The sequence below is a fragment of the Phacochoerus africanus genome, chromosome 2 (genome assembly GCF_016906955.1).
Source record: "Phacochoerus africanus isolate WHEZ1 chromosome 2, ROS_Pafr_v1, whole genome shotgun sequence".
Lineage (NCBI taxonomy): Eukaryota > Metazoa > Chordata > Mammalia > Artiodactyla > Suidae > Phacochoerus > Phacochoerus africanus.
Window position 1 is genome coordinate 143,842,753 of NC_062545.1, and position 24,141 is coordinate 143,866,893.

The 24,141-nt window shown below is 34.0% G+C and overlaps 1 protein-coding gene across 4 annotated transcripts in view; it reads left to right on the plus strand.

Annotated features, from left to right (window-relative positions):
* The window catches only part of UBE3A (ubiquitin protein ligase E3A), a 97,964-nt gene that overhangs the window by 66,031 nt on the left and 7,792 nt on the right, over positions 1-24,141 (plus strand). For all 4 annotated transcript variants that reach the window (XM_047766858.1, XM_047766860.1, XM_047766861.1 and 1 more), the window contains 6 exons: positions 4,980-6,226; positions 16,766-16,910; positions 19,575-19,780; positions 20,393-20,557; positions 22,051-22,206; positions 22,302-22,375. In XM_047766858.1, coding sequence (XP_047622814.1) covers positions 4,980-6,226; positions 16,766-16,910; positions 19,575-19,780; positions 20,393-20,557; positions 22,051-22,206; positions 22,302-22,375 — 1,993 coding nt within the window. The remainder of the gene's footprint in view (positions 1-4,979; positions 6,227-16,765; positions 16,911-19,574; positions 19,781-20,392; positions 20,558-22,050; positions 22,207-22,301; positions 22,376-24,141) is intronic.

Below are 24,141 nucleotides of genomic sequence, written 5' to 3' on the forward strand. Positions count from 1 at the left end.
TAGTAAAATGTAATTATGTTACATCTTCTACACGTTTCCACAATAAAGTTGTTTTCATACTTTCTACAGCTTTATTGAATTAAAATGTGTATTTTTATTTCATAAATTTGCTCACATAGTGGATAAATAAGTGAACACTGTCAGTATGTGTACTGTGGGAGTTGCATTGACTCCAATATACACGTTTCCCCAGCAAGTGTACACTACCAGAACAGCATGTCTGTCTTGGCACAGTTCAATGCCCCAAGCCATTAGGGGTCATAGTACAGGATGGATGTACCCATCTTGATTTTGGCTATGCGCTTCATCTTACAGGTACTTACTGAGTGATTATGCCCAGTCTTTGTGTACTGTTTTAGCTTAAGTCTGTATAATTTAGCAGTTGATTATAGTTATTCCAGTATCTACACTCTTCCCCACCCTATTTTGCCTGTAATATTCTGTATTTACAATAGTATATTTCTAGTAGGAATTATAAAACTGCATTAGTACTTTTATGTTGAATGTTAATTATAGTTGTTAGCTCTCATTACACAGTTTCATGTGTTGAATAGTCCACCACAAACTCTGTTTTTGCAAAGGAAATTGTGTATAAATTTGTAAGTTATTTTTCAGATACACCTGTATCACAAAGTATACAGGTATATCAAACAAAAATGTTTATTGTTTTCTCAGTAGAGCAACTTTTTATTGATACCCAAATGTTATGAATGTTTGTCCTCTAAATGCAGTGTTTTTTTAACTAAGTTGTACTTATGTCTATAAAACTCAGTTTAACATTTCAAAAAAAAAAACACTATGTGGATAAAGTACACATAAAAGTACACTATGTGGATAAAGTACACATTTTATACATAATTAGTAGAATGTCAAAATCACTTGAAGATGTTCTGAGGAGCTTGACATATCAACAAAGGGTGTGTGGGTCTAAAATGTTGCTATTTCTAAGATAAGCCATGTTATGTATGCAAACCAACTCTGTTAACAGCTTTATGAATTGATGGTTAGGAAGCAGAGTGTTTTACATCCGAACCGGATAGTTATAAATAATAAATTTTAACTGTGTATTGGTTACACTTTAGGAAGGTTAGATAAGGGGTTTTTTTTTCCACCTTTGCATTGTTTTTTTTAAAAAAGTATTATAATTTTTTTCCAATTAAAATAATGGGAAATGAGCTCCCAGTTAGCAGTTTTCACACTTTTTTGGAAAAGATTACTGATGTTTAGCAGAAGATGCCTGTATATCCTTAAAAGAACAAACCTGAGGATTTGTTCTTAAAGAGTTAGGGCCATAAAAGACAGTGTTGACAATCCAGTAGCAAAGACCAGAGAGTAGATTTGTGGTGTGATAAAATCTGGTATTTTTGTGCTTCAGCTTTTAGAAGCTGTTCATTGACCACTTGCATTTTCTGTTGTCTTTCAATATGAAGCAAATATTAAAGGGAGGGTATACATCATATTAAGAAATTTTATATGTTGTACAGTTAAGAATCCATTTGTCACAATGAAGATAGGATTACTTATTTGATGGTAAATTATCTTCTGATTAAGTATTTGATGACAGTTACATCACACTTGATTAATGTGGTAGATTAATATTTTTGTTAGTAATACTGTTTGACCAATATAATCTTAAAGTTAGTAGACAAAAATGTATCATTTATTCTCCTTCCTGAAAAATAACATACCTGAATAGTTTATTCGAAACAACAAAATTCTTTGGGACACAGCATTTGTATTTCTTCCATAGTTTGATAGTTTTTATTAGTCTGTATCGTAGTACCTTATGAAAAGTGGTCTCAAAATATTTGTATATCCTTTTTTTTTTTAATTTGAAGGACAGTTTTATAATTTGTAGAGATCTATGTAGTCTTTGGATAATTTGAAAGTGGTGATACTAGTGTATTTTGTATATCTGCTAATAAAAATAGTTTTGTTTTGTTTTTTTTTCTACTCAGAGTATTAGTTAGTCGTGTTTGCCCTCATTTATCAGGACAGTAAACTCTCAGAAGTCCACCAGTAGACTTCCACTTAGGTCACTGGCAGACCTCTGTCACATGCTGTGCCCCAAGTGTATGTGAAGATTGGAATACTAGTGTTCAATTTTCATAGTTTCTATCATAACAACACATCAGGGTAAAGGTGGTGAATAGATTTGGAGTTAGCTAACTTCAAGTGTCTGCCCAGAAATATTAGAGAGCTGTAGGGAAGAGAGCAGTTTCAGAGCCTCACATGTCAGGTATGGAATGATATTAGCACTTCTTTTGGAGTTAGAAGTAATTACAACAGAAAATTAAAGTTGACATAGCTATGCAAACTAAACTGGTGTGACTCAGGACACAAAAACATTGAACATAGACATAGACCCCTTTCTATTGGGAATGAGGTCATGTGGTTGGTTGGTAGAGGTTTTGTGTTCTTTTAGTAATTGGTTAGTCTTAACCTGTCAAACATTTGGGTACTTTGAGTAATACCAAACATGTTTTATAGTCATTAGGATCACAAAAAACATATACACACACAAATACATGGATCATTCAGATTAGAAATTATTTCTGCCTAGTACATTTATTCTTCCCTTTGCTATTAGAATTGATTTGTAAAGTGAAATTTGATTATCTATTTAAAAGCTATTTTCACTTACTCCTTTTATTAATGAAGTTATTTGACTTAAAGGATTGAAATGTTTTTTCTCTATTTTCATTTAAAATGCAATCATTTGTTTATTGTATGCAATAAATTATTGACTGTTAAAAACATTGTATTTTATTCACAGTTATCTGATATTCATGCAAGTCATAACAGAAAAAATAGTGTTATTGAGGTATATTTCTCAGCTTTGGTAGGTGAATTTTGTAATTACATAGTCTTAGTGAGAGAATGCAGGGTGGGGTTTTTTGTTTTCAGGATTTTTTTGATAATAGATCGTGAGAGTGAGTGCATTATATAGCTAAGCTAATTTTAATTTTCTAATTGTTGGTTTTTTTCTTCTTTTTAAATTTGAAACTCAGTAAGTGCCCAGAAGTTTTATGATATAAGTTGTCTGATCTACAAATTGCCCGTTGGGATGTTTGAATGTTGTACATTTTTTTCATTTTTAGTTACTGTAGTCAGTGCCTTCTTTGAAAAAGTCAAACATTATGAAGGCTTAAATTAAATTGCACAACATAAACATTTGAGGAGTTTTAGAAAACATGTTAAATTCGTTTTTATGTGTGTGCTTGTATTTTCTTCTCGAGTAAGAAAAGTATAAGAGAGGGAACACATGGAGTTTTTGTTTTTGTAATGTATTCATCCATCTAGTGGCACTTCCCTTAAGTTCTCATGTGTTCCAGAAACTCCAAACTCACTCTTTAAAGATTTCTTTCAAGAGAGTATACATACAGATTTAGCTTTCATTGTTAAAGAGAATGAGAGCCATAGGTGCGTCTGAAAGGAATAGTGGCAGATATATAAAAGCAATCTAATGGCAAAAGCTGATAATGGAGGCCTGAGCCACTGTCTTTAAAGACAGATGTTAAGGGAAAGTAGGATGAATCCCAGCAAAGGGCAGCAAACTCACCCTTGCAGCAAGTCATCCATGGCTCTAGAGATTTTTACCTTAAAAAATCTTTGAAGTGTTCTCTCTTTTGTTTCTTCTGTGATTTCATCAGAATTACAGCTTGTTAGCATGACTTTAACTCTGAAAATGTAAAATAAATTGATATTTGGTCTGGCCTTTCTTTGCCTCCTGTCATTTTTGCTTTGTATGGTGTTACTACTTTATGGGGAAGAATGGATATAATAGAAAATCATAATAAAACTCCCCTGGATTTAAATACTACGAGCTGCAAAAACTGGTAATATATCATCTCTTGGGGAGAGATGGTCATTACTTGTATATTAAAAGACTCTGAAGGCAAGATGGGAAAGTGAAAGGCTTCTATACTCCTGAGAATCAGCTAGACTGCAATATTAGGTAGACCCTAGAAAGAACACTAGTTTTTAGAAACAGTGGAAATTTATTTCTAGTTTATCTAATAGCCATAATCTTCTAGATTGGCAGAGTTCTGTTTCATGTAGTCATTCAGTGATCCAGCTGTAATGGCACTGTTATTTTCAACACACAATTTTCAGAACTATCCCGGGGGCATCATCCCATTATCCAGAAGGAGACAGTAGTGCTTAATCTCAGAAAGTTGGGAAGGCTGGAGAATATGTCCAACTCTATGCCTAGGGAGGATGGGGCCTACTTAGTAATCTGTTTTCCTTATCTGCTCATAAATTGCCTTCTAACCACTTTATTTTTTTCTTTATTGCCCTGTAACTATTTCCTGTTGCTGTGTAAGATTTGTTCCAACCCGATAACTGGATGCAGATAGCAGTGTCTGTCAACTTCAAAGCTTATGGGAAATGGCATATTAATTCTTTTCGATCACCCAAAGAATGGCCAACCTGGAAAAAACTAAAAAGACTCAAAAGGGAACTAGTTTGATTTTAGTACAAGAGCTGGTCTGAAAGATGATGCTGAAGAAACCTTTCTTAGAACTTTGCCTTTCTAGTTTTTTGAAAACATAGTGAAATAAGAAAGAAACCTCTCAGAAGAATAATAGTGATTCTGCTGTAAAGCTAGGTTGTAAGAGGTATATTGTGATGAATCAACACATGATATCAGTTCATATTTACAGTTAAAGCTGCATGTTACTGTGTAGCATGATTGTGATGAGAGTTTGAGCCCATTAAAAGCTATTACTTAAAGAATATGAAAGGATGTATAATGCTTTTACTATTAGTAGTTCATTGAAAAAAATAGGTAAGCATATTTTGCTTGTTGAACCTAATTAAGTATTAGATACTTTTTAAAAGGAATTATAAATCATAAATGGTATTGAGTGCAAAATGTTTGGCTATTTTATTTTTCACTAGAACTTGTTAAAAGAAAGAAAAAAATATATATATATAAAATGAAAATAAATGTTCTCTTTTTTCTAATTTTCTAGATGTGACTTACCTAACAGAGGAGACAGTATATGAAATTCTTGAATTATGTAGAGAGAGAGAGGATTATTCCCCTTTAATTCGTGTTATTGGAAGAGTTTTTTCAAGTGCTGAGGCATTGGTTCAGAGCTTTCGAAAAGTCAAACAGCACACCAAGGAAGAATTGAAATCTCTTCAAGGAAAGGATGAAGACAAAGATGAAGATGAAAAGGAAAAGGCTGCATGTTCTGCTGCAGCTATGGAAGAAGATTCAGAAGCATCTTCCTCAAGGATAAGTGATGGCTCACCAGGAGATAACAACTTACAAAAATTAGGCCCTGATGATGTGTCTGTGGATATTGAGGCCATTAGACGGGTCTACATCAGATTGCTCTCTAATGAAAAAATAGAAACTGCATTTCTCAACGCACTTGTATATTTGTCACCTAATGTAGAATGTGACTTGACGTATCACAATGTATACTCCCGAGATCCTAATTATCTGAATTTATTCATTATCGTTATGGAGAATAGAAATCTCCACAGCCCTGAATATCTGGAAATGGCTTTGCCCTTATTTTGCAAAGCAATGAGTAAGCTACCCCTCGCTGCCCAAGGAAAACTGGTTAGACTGTGGTCTAAATACAATGCAGACCAGATCCGGAGAATGATGGAAACGTTTCAGCAACTTATTACATACAAAGTCATAAGCACTGACTTCAACAATCGAAATCTAGTAAATGATGATGATGCTATTGTTGCTGCTTCCAAGTGCTTGAAAATGGTTTACTATGCAAATGTAGTGGGAGGGGAAGTAGACACAAATCATAATGAAGAAGATGATGAGGAGCCCATTCCTGAGTCCAGTGAATTGACGCTTCAGGAGCTATTGGGAGAAGAAAGAAGGAACAAGAAAGGTCCTCGAGTGGACCCACTGGAAACTGAACTTGGTGTTAAAACTCTGGATTGTCGAAAACCACTTATCCCTTTTGAAGAGTTTATTAATGAACCACTGAATGATGTTCTAGAAATGGATAAAGATTATACTTTTTTCAAAGTAGAAACAGAGAACAAATTCTCATTTATGACATGTCCCTTTATATTGAATGCTGTCACAAAGAATTTGGGATTATATTATGACAATAGAATTCGTATGTACAGTGAACGAAGAATCACTGTTCTCTACAGCTTAGTTCAAGGACAGCAGTTGAATCCATATTTGAGACTCAAAGTCAGACGTGACCATATCATAGATGATGCTCTTGTCCGGGTAAGTCGCACTGCAGTTTAAAAATTAGTACCAGATCAGATATCTAAGCACGGGGAGACTGTGATATGGTTCAGTGAATTCATTTTATAAGTGACATTTTGGCGGGGGGGGGGATTGTGTATGTGATAATACAGCATAGGGACACGTGGATTTCTCTTTTTTTTTTGTAGGTATAAGTATTATACTTTTGTTGTTCCTGTGCAAGTTTTTGAGTGTTTCACAAAGTATTGGTTGTCCTTTGTAATGGTCACTGTCTCTTTGTAAAACAATAAATTTTCTAAATCTTGACAACTCCAAAAGTTTCCTCATTCAGAAGAGACATGGATGTTCCAGAGCACAGGAACAAGGGGGCTTTATTATTCCCAGTAATAAGCATGGATGTCAGGTCTCAGTAGGGAGAGTGGTAGAATAAAACCACACTATAAAATAATAAGTAGTGTCTAAAAATTCCATCATACACAATTGAGAGTTGCATTATTATGAGGCTAATGAAGTAACCTGGGCAGATGATGTGTGCTGCTAGTAAGAGTAGCTGGAAAGACTCAGCAGGAGCTGAGTCACTCAGAATGTCCCTGTATGGCACAGTCCAACTGTGGTGTTTAAATATACATATGGACTATGCTGGGTCTTGGAGTTGGTTGGACATCCTGGGAAAACAGCAGCTATTCCAGGAGTCTTGTAATTAATGCTGCCTGTATCATCAGCCCAGTCCAAGGAAATTGAGCTGGGAGAATACTGGAAATGTAAGAACTACCTTTTAGAGCCCTGTTTCTCCAGAGGGGTTGCTTTTGTTCATTCCTTCCTTCCACAGAAAATAAGTATTTTAGTGCCCCTATTTAAGAATGTAAGCTTGGCCAGAAGACAGAAACCAGTTGGCCATCACATTTTCCCAATATTTACATTTATCATAGGTTCTTTATCACAAGGTTTTATTATATTTATAAATTAGATATACCCAGCATACTAGTTCTTTTTCATCAACTTCAAGTAAAATTTAATGCCAACTAAAGTTAAGATATGGTCAGTCTTCTGTACTAATAATGGAAGAGAACCCATGACACAGATAACTAGGAAGTAATGATATTTATTTAAAAATATACTTAGTTTTAGAATGGATTTGTCTAAATCTAAGAATTTGCAAGACTGTAAACCAGTAGAAGACATTGTTTGACATCTCAGAAATTTAAGTTGCTGTGTTCTGTGCTTATTTGTTACTGTTTGTTTGTTTTTAAGTACCACATATGTTTAGAGTGTAGAAAAAAGATTCTACATTAAAAAGCAACTCAGGCAGTTTTTCATCAGAGACAGAACGGAGCAGTGATTGCTTAAGAGTCATTATCATTGCTTGCTTTATGGCACCCTTTTTATTTTATTTTTTTCGTAGTTTTGAGTTATATGAATGATTAATTAATTACCTAATATACATAATAACTGACCATCAGGCAGCCAGTAACTTATATTTCATAGTTTCCATAGAATGGTGGGGTATTATATAAGGACGTGATGATGCTTTATGGAAAGCATGCTGAGGTCTGTGTATGAATTTCCATTGTTGGAGCAGAGCTACAAACCCAAAACTATACATTTTATGTTTGGCTTTTTTGGGTTGGGATGTTTTCATCTGTTTCCAGCAAAACCTATACCTGGCCTTTAAAAACCATGAGATTACTCTGTAATATTCAATCCATATTTTTTTTTAAATAGTCCTCATGGAGTTCCCATTGTGGTGCAGTGGTTAAAGAATCTGACTAGGAACCATGAGGTTGCAGGTTTGATCCCTGGCCTTGCTCAGTGGGTTAAGGATTCAGCGTTGCTGTGAGCTGTGGTGTAGGTCAGCAGATGCGGCTTAGATCCCGTGTTGCTGTGGCTCTGGCGTAGGCCGGTGGCTGCAGCTCTGATTCGACCCCTAGCCTGGGAACTTGCGTATGCTGCGGGAGCGGCCCTAGAAAAGGCAAAAAGACAAAAAAATAAAAATAGTCCTCTTGACTAATCTGCTTTCTCAGAAATCTGTTGACCCTTATTCTCTCTCCCTGCCCCCTTCCCATCCCCTCCATCCCAGTAAAGACAAAGATCCAATAAAAGTTTAGGTGCTTGTTCTATTTTAAAAATTAATCCTGTGGAATTTTGAGAAAACAACCATTTTGGTTTGTAAGGACTTTTTTAAGCAGGCGTTAAGGTAAAATTAACTGTGAGCTTTTATTTATTTGTTTGTTTGTTTGTTTATTTATTTGCTTTATATGGCTGCACTCATCTCAAATGGAGGTTCCCAGGGTAGGGGTTGTTTTTCCTGTGGCGTATGGAGTTGGGGCCAGGAATCATATCTGAACCACATTTTTGACCTACACTGCAGCTGTGGCAACACTGGATCCTTAACCCACTGTGCCAGGCTGGGGATCAAACCTGTATCCCAGCATTGCAGAGATGCTACTAATTACATCGTTCCACAGTGGGAACTCCCCAGGGTTTTTCTTAATATGTCTGGGATAAATGTTGTTCATGCCTCAAACTCGGTTTATATGTTACTTCATGAAGAAGGTCTTTCCTTTTACTCCAGACTAAGGTAGAATACTATATATATCTACATAGCTACATATCTATATAAACACATGCACTAGCATATCCTGGTTTTTTCTTTACAACACTTAACTGTGCATCATGGTGAGCTAACTGAGTTTTTTATTATTTGTGCTCATTTCCCCCATCACATAAGGATAAGAAATTGTCTGATTTCTTTACCATTATGTCTTAATCTATTTTGAAGTTTCAAAATATAGCAGTCATTTTTAAAAAATTGAGATATAATTCATTGTATTAGTTTTAGCTAGTATATATTCTTTGAATGACTTTTAAGAATTTTAAGGTTAACAACTCTCAAATCGTAGGGTAAATAAAAATGAATGGGAAAAAAAAACAGTCTGTATAATGAGGACAACAAGATAAGGTACATCAGGATGGAGGAAGCTTTTTTTTTCCCCAATAATTGAATGTTTCTTTTCTTCTTTTTTCTTTTGCTTTTTAGGGCCTCATGTGCAGCATATCGAAGTTCCCAGTCTAGGGGGTTGAATTGGAGCTGCAGCTGCCGGCCTAGCCAAGACACAGAAATGCCAGATCCGAGCCACGTCTGCGACCTACACCACAGCTCATCGCAATGCCGGATACTTAACCCACTGAGCAAGGCCAGGGATTGAACCCACAACCTCATGGTTCCAGTCAGATTTGTTTCTACTGTACCATGACGGGAACTCCAACTGTGAGCTTTTAAATTAAGCTAACAAATTGTTTTTTAGTGAGTTCTGCTTAATTATGTCAAAGCTAAATCATTTGTCAAAGCTAATCATTTGTCTTGTTGTAAATCAGGATTCACTTAATATCAGTACTTCAATATTACCACTACAGAAATCCTTTGTGTGAGGCACTTTGCTAAGTGGTAGAAATATAAAGATGAATCATGACTACTTAGGAACTTCTTACGGGTACACTCTAAACAGATTTTACTCAACTTTCTCCCTCCTCTCCACCCACCTCTTTCTCCCTCCCTTCCTTCCTGCTTTCTTAACACAGTGAGAAAAGGTTTAAGGTCGGGGGGGGGGGGGGGCATCAAAATAGGTCTTGGGAAGCAGATTAATAATTTTGCCTGTTTTTTGGAAATATGCATAGCAGATGATTATGATAACATCATAGTATTTCAGTAACAAAAAAGTAGTTTCAGGTCATCCTCTCATTGTGCACTCTTAAAAGTACTGATGGATTTTTAACATCTTATTCGCAAAGGAGCTACTTTACCTTTTTAAAGTCTCATCCTTTTATGTCACAGTTTGAAAAACAAAGTAAACCTATTGACCACTTTTTTGTGACCTTATAAGTTTGTACGATAGAGTGGGATCAGGAAGAGAAGAGGGAATGAGAAACTTTGTGGTGAGCTCAATATTAATAGTTAAATAATTAAGGTTATAGGGTCTTAGACTTTAAGAATTAAAAAGGAGCCTTGGAGCCCATTAGCTCTACTCAGTTTATAAATGAGTCTTGGGAAATAGTGACTACATATACAGCACTCTTACGTATATTTTCTTTTGGGTCTTATTTTTCAGTTATTAATTGTAAGGCTGGCTTGGAGGGGGAGAGAGATTTAGTAACTTCAATTAATAGTTATATATATATTTTTGAAGGAAAGTATATTCATTGTTTCATGTGGCATGTAATTCAAACCAGAACAGCAAATTGTTTCCTAACTAGAGTTTTTAGAGGAACTATGTTTTGATGACAATAGAAGTACTAGTTTTACAGAATTTTACAGTCCTGAAATGCCATTCACTGGTTGTAGGATACAGTATTACTTTGTTATTACTAAAAAGAAAAAAATTTTCCTGGTTTAGCTTTGAGATGCTGTCAATTTTATGTTATAATCTTATTTCAGAGATGTTAAAATATGAGAACAGTAAAGTAAATTTTAAGAATCAATGTAATATAAAGGTTGTTCTTTCACAGATAGGTATCTCAGAATCATTTAAGAACTACCCACCCCCACATCCTTAAATTGCTGGACTATTTCTTTCTTGGATTTATTTTCACTAATTTTGTCGTTCCTTAGGAAATAGTTCAGTTATTAATGAGCTCAGAACTCAACTTCCATTTGAATGGAAACTATCCTAATGTGATGAATTTTTTATAGTATTTTGCTATAACATTTATCTATTTGTGTGTTCTTTTAAAAAGTAGATAATTTGTCATTTTTCCTTAGACAAAGACTCTCCAAGAGAAGAGGATGCAAAACAATTTTTTCAGTTACTTTTTATGTTAAGAGATTGAGTGTGGGAATGAGTGTTGTGGAAGACATTGCCATCTATGAGGTGTCCCAAACTGCTTTCACGTATTAATGAGAGATTTGTTTAAAAATAAAAAATTCTAAGGTTCTGCCCTCTAGAGATTCTGATTAGTAGCTCTGCTGTGTAGTCTAGGAATCTATATTTTTGGTAGTACCCACCAGATATTCTGATAAAGCCAGACTGCAAATCAATATTTGGGAGCTGGCTGTTGGTACAGTTTATATATCCATATTTATAAAGCCATTTTTTATATACAAGCACATGTTTAGGAACTGACAGGCTTTTAGGTGATGCTGAGGACAGCAGTCTTAGGGTAGGGTTGACGGTGTAAGACTTTGGTGCAGATTAGTCAAGGAGACCTAGAATTTTGAGTAGAAATCTGAAGACTGAAAGAAATGACTGTGAAGGAATTGGATAAGAAAGTCCAAAAAATAAGAATTAGAACAGATTAGAGATGATAGGTGCAAATGACAAGTCCTGTGTAGCCAAGAGATTGTGCTCAATCTCTTTTAAAAACCACTTGCCCATTTTTTCTCTAGGTCCCCAGCATTTTCCTTTGCAGACACCCTTAGTTATTATTGAAATAGAACTTGATTCTTTTACTTATTAATTGACCTACAGTACTTTAAAAATAAGATTATTCTGTGCTGCTTTGGGTATGTTTAATTGTATCTTACACATTCACTCTATTGTGCCTAATGCAATAGCCATTATAGTTCCTTAAGATTTATTCTAATCGAAATGAAGAACTTCATGCCTGATTTATGTCCTTTAAGTAGAACAAGAGAATGAAGTAGATCTATATAGACTCTCAGCACCATATACTAATTTAAAACAATGAAACTTGTCAAACTCCTTGGTGTTACATGTGAGGAACATGAAACTCAGATTCTGGCCTGCAGAAAATAATGGCAGAATTGGAGGTAGAACTCAGGGTTCCTGGTCTCCTAGGCAGATATGATTATATGATTTGGCTGTTAACCAAACATCTGATCTTCATATTTAAGATAAAAAACTTACTCAAGGCTAAATATATTTGGATAGTCGAAAACTCTTCTAGTCAGTTGTTGGCAGTATACTCACTAGCAAAGTATTTAACCATAGAGTCTTATTGACTGTGGCAGTTTAAGCCAGCCATTCTTAGGGATCCTAGGCATTCCTAAGTATTCGGTCTATTTTATCTGAATACTACTACTTTACTTAAATATCCATACCATTAAGGAATTTTTTTTTAACTATGGATAAGGATAGATATGACATGAATAATAAATAGCCCGAAATACTGTAACATTTTTTAGGGTGAGGTTTTTGTTCGACTCTTATAAATACGGCAGATACGATACTCTTATATTAAGATGTGATCCTACCTAGGTATTCTGGGAATGCTTTGATTATCAGGTCATTTTATTTAAAAAAATGATCTTTAAGATTTCATCATCATGGCCGATTAAAAGTTTTGAAATTAAAAATCATTTTATCTAACAATTGATGAAATCAAGATCTTATTAAGAAGAGGAAGTCGTATAAAGAAGAGGTAGATATCATCACATCCAGTCTTTTTAAATTTTCCCCAGTGGTCTGTCTTTTGCCAGTCTCCATATTAAATTAATATAAAATATACTCTATTTTAAGAAAATCTTTACATAAAAATCCAGATCTGTATACTAAATTTAATTAAGGAATGCATGCAAATTCTCCTTTTCAGAGTGTTCATTGGTATATTCTAATTTCCAGATATCCTCCTGGCATTCAAGATAACTTTTGATTTTAAAAATTCAGTCTTAAATGGTATGTGTATATTACACAAAGTGATGTTTACTATTTAGTTCTTTTCTCTAGTTAAACAATGGATTGGAAATGGTTGATTTTTAAGAAAAATAAAAATAAATGCAGCCCCTTAATGGCCTTTGTCAAAGTAATTATTGCTAAACTTTATAATATGTGTTTGTTACCACAATTGAAAGTAATTTTTTATTATTTATATTTTTATTTATTTATTTTTTGTCTTTTTGTCTTTTTGCCTTTTCTAGGGCCGCTCCCACAACATATGGAGGTTCCCAGGCTAGGGGTCTAATTGGAGCTGTAGCCACCGGCCTATGCCACAGCCACAGCAACACGGGATCCGAGCCGCGTCTGCGATCTACAACACAGCTCTCAGCAACGCCGGATCCTTAACCTACTGAGCAAGGCCAGGGGTCGAACCCACAAACTCATGGTTCCTAGTCGGATTTGTTAACCACTGCGCCACGACGGGAACTCCTGAAAGTAATTTTTTAAAAAGGTAGGCTACCCATGTCATAAGTGATACCATATTTTATAGAACCACTTGATATATCTGAGAATTATAATCTGAAATAAAAACTGATGGGAAATTTTCATCCATAGAATTCACTTGCCACGTGTTTTTCAAATCATCCTTTTACAGATATATGAATATATCCTAATTCTAAAAACTATGTATATTTGTTGTAAAAAAAGTTTGAAATATATAGAATAGCATAAAGAAGAACATGAAAATCACTCAACTCTCTTATAAAAGGTTATTTCTAGTCATTGAGAAAAGGCAGTAAAGCCTAGTAAAGAGCTTGCTGCCTGTATTAAAATTTGTTCTACCATTTACTGTCTGACTTGAGCAAGTTTATGAATCTCATTACATAAGGCTATACATTTGTAAAATGAGGTTAATAATATTACTGACCTTATAAGTTTCTTGTGAAAATTAAACAAGTTTATATATGTAAAGCGCCATGGCATATTAAATGCTATATATTGTTTTGTTAATGCTGGAATATTTTTGTTCTGTAATATCTGAGTCATTAAGTTTTCAGCCAAATCTGAAAAAAATTTTAGAACCAATAAAATAAAAGTAAAATAACAAGATAGTGCTTATAAATAATTGTTGTGTAGGGAGTTCATCTAGGTGCTTCATATGCATTAACTTATTTATTAATATATTTTTTCTCATTTTACAGATGAAACTAAAAGAGAGCTAAAGTTACTTGTTTACAGTTATAATAATAGAATATATTGTATTCTTTTGACATTCAAAGTAGAGAAGGGAAAGTGAAGATTTGTGGGAATGGATAAACATGTAATATTTTATTAAGAGTAAAGATAAATTTGCTTCATTAGTCATATGAAGTGTCTTGGGTGGAGCTAAGACTAGAATACAAGGCTTCTGAATTCTGTAACACCAAATCCTTAAAAAGGGATCAGTCACATGATGATGAGTCACCTCTGAGTTATGTATGTTAATGAGGCAGAAACATAGGACACATAATTAAATAACAGATAATCATTTTTTATTCCCACCTTAGAATACCTTGTGCTTGATAGAAGCAGGTTTGTTTTTGTGTTATTAAGGGCACACATAAACATTGGCATACATTCCTACAAAACCTAGGCAGGTGGGACCTGGGAGAAGGAAACTAGTAATGGGTTTCATGGCAATATGGGATGTTGGCCTGATGGGTAAACCACATTTGAGCTACGATAATACTAATTTAATTCTCACAATTCCTTATAGCCAGTGGCTTGAAACAGGTTTCTAACTAGAACAATTTTTTGCCCAAAGTTATTTTCAAAATTTGGGACTAGGCCATAAAATCAGATTGAGAATCTTTTGTTCAGAGAGCAAAGTTGCTTTAAAAGGTAGCAGTATAAGGAGTTTCCATCGTGGCACAGTGATTAATGAATCCGACTAGGAACCATGAGGTCGAGGGTTTGATCCCTGGCCTTGCTCAGTGGGTTAAGGATCCAGCGTTGCTGTGAGCTGTGGTTAGGTCACAGACGCAGCTCGTATCCCGTGTTGCTGTGGCTCTGGCATAGGCCAGCGGCTACAGCTCTGATTAGACCCCTAGCCTGGGAACCTCCATATGCCATGGGAAACAGCCCTAGAAAAAGGCAAAAAGACAGGGGAAAAAACAAAAAAGTAACATGATGTGTTAGTAATACCACTGCTCGAGAACTCTTTCCTGTACATTCTTTCTTATTAAGCTGTTAGAATTTTGCAGGTTTTTTTTTTTCTTTGTAGACAGGAAACTGAGGCTTAACTGAGTTGCTTGCTGAAGTTAAAAGGTTAAAAATTATGTTAAGAACATTGTAAAGCAACTGTACTCCAATATAAAATAAAAAATTTTTTTAAAGATATATGATACCTAAAAAAATAATTGCTGTTAAGTGATAGTTCATACTAATAGATTATTTGATTCAGTCTTTCCACAACAACACTGTCTCAAAAATAAATTATCTTAATACAACTTGGCATAAAAATTAGTTTGTAAATGATAGAGACCACTGTTGTACCGATTAGATAGTCTTAAAAGGTGAAGATACTAGATTCACAGAATCCAAGGGTTGAATATATCCAAGACATCATTTTGGCCTTTGTTCAAATATTTTTGATTGCAACCCCTAGTAAGAGATAATTTTTCATAGCATTCCAGTACTTATGTGCATATCAGTCTGTACATATAATTGAAACAAAAGTCTCACCAAACAGTAGATACCATTACTATATGGAATAAATACATTTTGTTTTTTTCCCCCCATTTGGTTTGCATTAAGTCAAACGGACTACCCAGTAATGAATCGCAGTTGACAGCTTGAAAAACACTGGTTTAGGGCAACTGACCTGAATCAAGAATTTATGAGATTTTATTTTTTATAGACACTCTGATATCCAGACTAGGGCTGTAATCTAAAGTAATTAAGACTGAGTGTAGTACATTTACTCTGATGATATTTGGATTGCTCAAAAAAAAAAAAATTTAAAAAGTTCTAGTTGGAATAGTTGCAAAAACCTGAATACCGTTAAATATATTCTGTCTGTTTGGGCAAATTTAAAGTCAGTTTAGCAAAATTGACCAATTTTGATCATCAAAGGTGGATCAGGCATGCTGTTAGTAAATTTCAGATACATAAGACAAATTGCAGTATAAATATTTCACAGAACATAGTGTTGATTTTATGATTAATCTCATGATAGCTGAGATTAGTCATGAGATATATTATTACACAGATACAAAAGGTATTTGGCAAAGACTTATGGTTGAAGAAATGTTGGAACTGGGGTTTGATAACTTAGTGAAAAGTTAAGAGTAAAGATGTGAGCAAGTATATATGTCTCATTGGCTTTCAAACAAAAGTGGATATTAAATATGTTCTAATCTGTTAAAATACTTTATGCTAAGTGCTATTATTCTCAAACTGCTTTTCTATTCAGTGTGTTTTTTCTTAATTGAAATTACTTTATTTATGATTTAATAGATATTAAGACTTAATTCTTAAATTTTTGTTCTGATAAACATAAAGAACTACTAGTGAATGATCTTGAAGTCAAACTTACATACACCACTGTTTTTTCTGAAAAAATTTGAGTAGTCATTTAGGCATTTTTGCTATCTTGACTTCCTTACATGTCTTAAACTTACAGCCTTCTTACTTTCTATATTGTTAGTTTCATAATTAATCAGTAGTTAGAAAGTAACCCCTTTAGAATTTTATGCTGGTTTGTTTTCTGTCCTATTTTTCCATTATTGGTGCAGTTGGATCTTTGGTTCCACTGGCTTTTTACCAGTTTGCATCCTGTTTACATTTCAGACACATCAAAAGCAGTATCTTTTGTTTGCTCCCTACCCCTATACCTTATTTTTATTTTGCTTTCATCCTAATACTGGCATTCATCTTCTTTTCATTTTATCTTTTCACTCACTAGCTAGAGATGATCGCTATGGAAAATCCTGCAGACTTGAAGAAACAGTTGTATGTGGAATTTGAAGGAGAACAAGGCGTTGATGAGGGAGGTGTTTCCAAAGAATTTTTTCAGCTGGTTGTAGAGGAAATCTTCAATCCAGATATTGGTAAATATTTTTGAATTAAGAATCTGTTTACCTAGGTTTATAAATATTTTCAGTTATGAAGAGGAATAGAAGGAGATTTTGGTATGGATTACCCAGAATCACAAATAATGACTGAATATTGGGGCTTAGGGAATTGATCCTGCATCATTAATTTATTCAAGTTCTTATATTACTTAGCTAAATATTTTAATATGGGACGTTATCTCTTAGGTAAATGAAATAAAAAATACTTCAGAATGATACAGAGAACAATTGAAATTTTTTGCTCTTTTTTAGTCTAAAATATTCATCAAACTCATAGCATTTCTGAAATAAGAGTTTCATAGAATGTTGAGGATGTCTCATAAGTATATCATGCTCAGAGTTTGGGAACAGTGGCTGATATCACATTAATTTGGTTTACTTGCTTCAGGATTTCTTGGGTTTAATATTGTAATGTTCCAAACTTTTTGAACTCCAGAATCCTTTTTTTTTTTCACCCTACCTCTAATAGTATCTGCTTCCTAGAATAGTTTTCTTTGAACACAGTTTGGGAAAGACTGATCTATAATATGTCAGTCTGAAAGTGAAGAATTTGAATTTCACTGATAGACAAAGTTGGCAAAGTAGGACAGGAAAAAGATAACAGCTTCTTGGATAGTGTTCTTAACTGGATAATTCTGAACTTACTCAATTTCTGCATTTTAACTGATTATTGGGTTTGCTTTTAAAATTGAATGCTTAACAGAGGAAAGTAATTCCTCTAAAGATCGTAACTGTGAAGAGTGCAGCATAGAATAATGCAGATCATTTCTCTTATTTGAGAATTAATTTGTTAAAGCCTGTTGATTTTCAGTAGGTACATTGAATTGACTTCTCTGTAATTGTTCTTAATCTACTTGTAAATGGAAGTAAACATTTTGAGTTCATAACAAATACATTTAAGACCTGTGTCTATACTCTAACTACTAATGTTTATTAATAATCAGAAGGCTATGCCATTTGTTCAAAGTAAACATAAAACCAGCCCTTGAAATAGAAAAGAAAATTAACTTATAAGCTTCCTGACTTTGTTGAATTTTGATTCTCGTGTATCTAAAAATGTTAAGCGTTAGTTGTAAGTTACATTTATATTACGCGCAGAAATACTTTTAAGGAAAAAATACACATCAAACAGTTTCACTTGATAGTAAAGCAGTTGAAATGATGGCAGTAGAAATAGCAAAAGGGAGTATTTTAGAAGAGCCACCCTTTATGGACCAAAATGGAATCTCCTTGGACTCTAAGATTATTAGAGTATTATCTTTCATACAAAGTTGAGAGTAGTGACCTGTGTAATTCACATTCTGAATAAGTTGTAGTTTATTGCTCTTGAGACCAAGAGGATGCATTTGTTATATTTCATCAGACTTATTAATTGTAATTATTTTTAACTGTTCTTGACCCTGTTAATACCATATTTATAATTAAATGAAGTTTTTAGCAATTCAATGGATATTATAACTTAGGCCTGTAATAAAGAAGTTGGAAATAAACTGGTATTCAAATATGATTTAGATAATTTATAAAGTGTTATTTCATGAATATTACTTGCATTAGAAAAATGTCTTAGCTTAATTCATGTTATTATGATCAAGGGGACATAAGTTCATTTTATGTTTAACTTAAACTAAATGTGAAAATGAAGATATTTTTAAAAAAAATCTTATACATTGATTTACATGCTCTGTTGATTTCTAAAGTTTGTTCTATTGGAAATGCCCCTTTTCCAGACCTAATTCTTAAAATATTTTCATTCAGTTTCACCGTAGCAACTGAAAAAACATTTTAGCAAAATGGAAAAGGTTGGTAACTCAATTAAAATATCATTTAACCTTTATCTTAGGTATTTCTTTAATGGGGAGAAGAAATCTACTTTAGTAATGGTTATTCAGACTCCTATTTTTAAATGAGTGATACAAAAAAAGTTACCAAGCTTGTGTTTTAAATAGTGAAGGCCATGTGAAACTGAAAGAAGACTACAAATAGAAACTACTTCTGTTTTACTTATTGGCTCACAATAAATGGCTTTGGGTTTTTAATATAATCTAAGTTTATCAAGTTTACCTGAGTTTCATTAGTTGGCATCATTTGACTTTACTTGAAAGGTGCTGGAAAAACTACATGGAACCATTGTGCAATTTTGAAAAAAACAAACTTTTCCTTAATGAAATTCAGAATTATTTTTAAAACACTGCATGTAGATTACATATGTTTCTATAAGCAAAACATTTTGAAAGTGTCGTAGCCTTTTTTCCTTTTGTTTTACATTAATTTTTTAACCATTCAGTGGTAAAAGTATGAGTGAAAATTAACTTTTTATTTGTTTTAGTAGATTAGAGAATTTCAATTTAATGAACATTTTCCCTGACTTCTTAGAAAATACCACCAAAATGGTTTATTGCTTTATTTCTCTGGCTTCTTAAAAATATATGTTATCACTTGTCACAATTTATAACATTCATATATAATTTGCACTTTGGTTTCTTAAATGCTAATGTAATAGAGAAAAAATGTTTGAATACCTGGTACATATAAGTTTACCTATGTGATTTTTATTTTTTATATTTTATATGTATATATATTTCTTCATCAGTCTGTAATAAAATGTAAAAGTAATATATTTTTTAAAATCATTTCTTATAGGTATGTTCACATATGATGAATCTACAAAATTGTTTTGGTTTAATCCATCCTCTTTTGAAACTGAGGGTCAGTTCACTCTGATTGGCATAGTACTGGGTCTGGCTATTTACAATAACTGCATACTGGATGTACATTTTCCCATGGTTGTCTACAGGAAGCTAATGGGGAAAAAAGGAACTTTTCGTGACTTGGGAGACTCTCACCCTGTAAGTCTTTGGTAATTTTTTATTCTCTCTTTCAGAGTTTATTTAAAAGCAAACATGAAGTTTAATTTATAGAAAAAATTTAAAGCTTTCACTTGGAATGTTTGTTAAAATTTATACCTAGTAAGATAAAGTTGTTTTAACCTGGGTGAAGTACCGTAAACATGTTATAACATAAAGGGGAAAGTTTTTATATATTGCTTTCAACAAGCTGGCTTTGTAAGATTGATTCTGTATAAAATCACATGAGATAGCCTGGTTATATCAGAGCTTCCTTGAGTAAAGGGGTTTGGTGGCTATAGTTAGTGTCTTTGTTTCTCTCCTCAGCCCCTTCCTAACCTTGAAACACCTCTGAGGTTCTCAGCACAGTGTGAGATCCACTGCTAAACAGGTGTTGTGAAGTTTCTCAGCAGAGAGCTGGACATCTGCAATGACTGGCCATGTTTAGCTTCTGTACTGTAAACTTTTGGAGGCCTGGCAGGGTTACTATCTTTGCTTTAATTCTTATTGTTAAAGGTGGTGTTGTTTTTTAAATTCTTTCACCAAGAAGAGCGATACAAACTGTTGTATTTTGTAGTTTTGTGATAGCCTTAATTTTCCATTTCTGATTGTTAGGTTCTATATCAGAGTTTAAAAGACTTACTGGAGTATGAAGGAAGTGTGGAAGATGATATGATGATCACTTTCCAGATATCTCAGACAGATCTTTTTGGTAATCCAATGATGTATGATCTAAAGGAAAATGGTGATAAAATTCCAATTACAAATGAGAACAGGAAGGTAATGTTTTTGTGTTATCTTTGTCTTTTGTTTCTTTATTAACAGAATTTTAAAGCATATATGCTTGTGATTTTTTTTTTTTCCAATCCATACAGAGAAGTCCTGTAACCAAGTTCTTATAAGTGAGATAACTGCAGTTTTCTAAATCTTGGCTATAAATAAGCTGGTGTGAGGGCATATAGTTGGTCACTGAACAACTGTGGAGAAAGAGGACATGAGTAGGAGATGGTGAAGGGAAGTGTAGTGTGATTATAAAGCAGGATTCAGGATGTTTCTCATGTTAGGCTGTAGGAGGGGAACCAGGCCTCATAATTAATGTCCTTATCATCAGGTGAACTGTAATTGATTTAATGTACACACAAATATATGTGCCTTAAAGACACTTATGGATATTTATTTCTTTTAAGAGCTACACTTGTGGCATATGGAAGTTCTCAGGCTAGGAGTCACATCGGAGCTGCAGCTGCTGGCCTACACCACAGCCACAGCAATGTTCATTCCGAGCCGTGGCTGCAACCTACACCACAGCTCATGGCAACGCTGGATCCTTAACACACTTAGTGAGGCCAGGAATCAAACCCTCATCCTCATGGATACTACTTGGGTTTGTTACCACTGAGCCACAGTGGGAACTCCCTTGAAAACTATTCCTTAAATCAGTTTTGTGTTTTCTATTGACTAGAAGAGTTTGCATCTGGAAACAGAGAAACAGAACATAATGTGAAAATTATGAGATATATAAACCTTTTTTTTTTTTTTTGCTATTTCTTTGGGCCGCTCCCGAGGCATATGGAGGTTCCCAGGCTAGGGGTCGAATCGGCGCTGTAGCCACCGGCCTACACCAGAGCCACAGCAACGCAGGATCCGAGCCGCGTCTGCAACCTACACCACAGCTCATGGCAACGCCGGATCGTTAACCCACTGAGCAAGGGCAGGGACCGAACCCGCAACCTCATGGTTCCTAGTCGGATTCGTTAACCACTGCGCCACGACGGGAACTCCTATAAACCTTTTAAAAGCCTGTCTATTTTAATACAATTTTTGATAAAATATTATATTCACTTTAGGATATAGAGTATATTTTCCACTTATGATTTGCTATATTAGCTTTTGCATCATGTAAAATACCAATATTTTTGTTAAAATGGATACAGTAGGTTGCTTCCCAAATATTCTAGAATAGAAAACATGAGAATTTGAGGTTTGTTCATATTTAATACATTGTACTCTATTAAAAATGTTAGCTTTTATATGTTGATGTATACCTAGTCTAAATGTCTGTGTGTTTGCATACCTAAGGGAACCTCAGAATTGTATCAGTTTTGCCCAGCTTCATATTCAATCTTGTTTAATATCAAAACTGAAACTTAATGTGTATTATTAGTTTATTGTGTACTTGGCCTTTTTATAGTTTAATACTATCTATTAGTCCAGTAGTTGCGTTTTGGTTATATAGCATATTATGACATTCTTGTGGTTAATGTTTTCTGCAGGAATTTGTCAATCTCTATTCTGACTACATTCTCAATAAATCAGTAGAAAAACAGTTCAAGGCTTTTCGGAGAGGTTTTCATATGGTGACCAATGAATCTCCCTTAAAGTACTTATTCAGACCAGAGGAAATTGAATTGCTTATATGTGGAAGCCGGGTAAGAAAGCAGAGGTCTGCAAAAGTGTCATGTATTGATTTGTTTGTAATGATGTGGTATAGAAGATGTTAAGACATATTTTCTTGAATTTGCAGAATCTAGATTTCCAAGCATTAGAAGAAACTACAGAATATGATGGTGGCTATACCAGGGACTCTGTTGTGATTAGGTGAGATGTTTAATTTTTAAAAGGAAGATTTAATTCATCTAAGGGTTGTGTGTGCTTTATGTTTTAGATCTTTACTTCCAGGTTTTACCTCCCAAATAAGCAAACTCATAAGTTCTCAATCTATAAAATTAGAAGTGTATTTGTAATATAATTGCCATATTTTATTTTTAATTTTGTGATTTATTTCCTGAATGATATGTTTGCATTTTTTCTTCTGCAATGGGGGTATAAAAGTGTATAATATTCCTAGTGATTTTGATTAGAATGTGATTACTACTGGCTGGAAGATGATGAAAATAGAACTACCACTTCTGAATATTTTTCCTTTCTTTTGAACTCTGTGAAATGTTATTTACTTACACTTATGAACCACACTTTGTGTGAAATAGTACATTCTTTAATCCTTATAACATAGCAAGATACATAGCAGAATTTTTGTTTTACATCTGAAGAAACTGAGCTCCACATTCTCAGAGGAAGTAGCAGAGATTCCCAGTCTTAACTGCTTTCAAGCAAATGCTCTTGCTATGTACTATCTCTCTCTCTTTTTTTTTTTTTTTTAACTACGATGTCAGATACTGAAAGACATGGGTTTCCTCCTCCCCTGCTAAGAGTGATAAAAGGGGACAAAGATGCTCTTTGGCAGTCAACTGGTGGAGTGAGATGAGAGGGTATTCCTGGAGGTTGTCTCTGAAGGTTATTGCTCTAAGACTCATGTATGTGAAAACTATAATGAATATCTGTTGCACTTAGAAGTAAATAATATTTTGTTATGTAATTTATATTACATTGTTTTCTTTTGTTCTGTTATTTATTTTGTTTTCTTCATTCTAATTTGTAGGAAGTTACTGGTGTTTCCTCTCTTTAGCACTCTTTGTCATTTCTAGCAGAAGTCCTGAACTTATTTTTAGCAACCACTGTTCTGCTGTTTACTTGAAGTTTCAAAGGTGACCCATAAAAGAATTGAGATAATGTTGTAAGAGGATAACCTCACTTGTGAGTCATAGTATTATCACAGCAGTATGTCCATTAGTGATGTTATTGATTGCAGATAGTTATGACTTTGTAGCGTATTAATGTTTCTCTGAGAATAATTAAAGACACCTTGTGCTGTTCTTTATGGAGAAGTTATTAAATTAAGAGAAATTAACATCTTAATTTTATTTCTACCTTTTTTAATAATATAATTCCTGTTAGATATCTATCTTAAGATCCTATGATTGCATAGTTTGAAGGGGATATTAGTACTATATGAAGTGACAGCTCAGTGATAGCTTCCAACTCATTCTCACAGTTAATGATATTCTGAAAAATCTTTTACGATAAAATTCAACTTCTTAGTTTTGTCAACATAAATGTGAAAAAATTCATTAAATAGAGTCTACAACCAGTCAGAAGTTGAAGACTTAGAGTAGTGACTACATAGTACCAGGGGAAAGTGGCAATATTAGTATCTTGGTTGGGATTTATTTTATGTAAAGCATTCAGAGTTCATTAAAATGAAATAAATTAAAAACTTTGGGGGAGTTACCATTGTGGCTCAGTGGAAACGAACCTGACTAGTATCCATGAGGATGCAGGTTCAATCCCTGGCATCGCTCAGTGGGTCAGGAATCTGGCGTTGCCATGAGCTGTGGTGTAGGTTGGAGGTGTGGTTCGGATCTGGTGTTGTTGTGGCTGTGGTGTAGCTCTGATTTGACCCCTGGCCCTGGAACTGCCATATGCTACAGGTTCGACCCTAAAAAGCAAAAACAAAAAAAAAACAA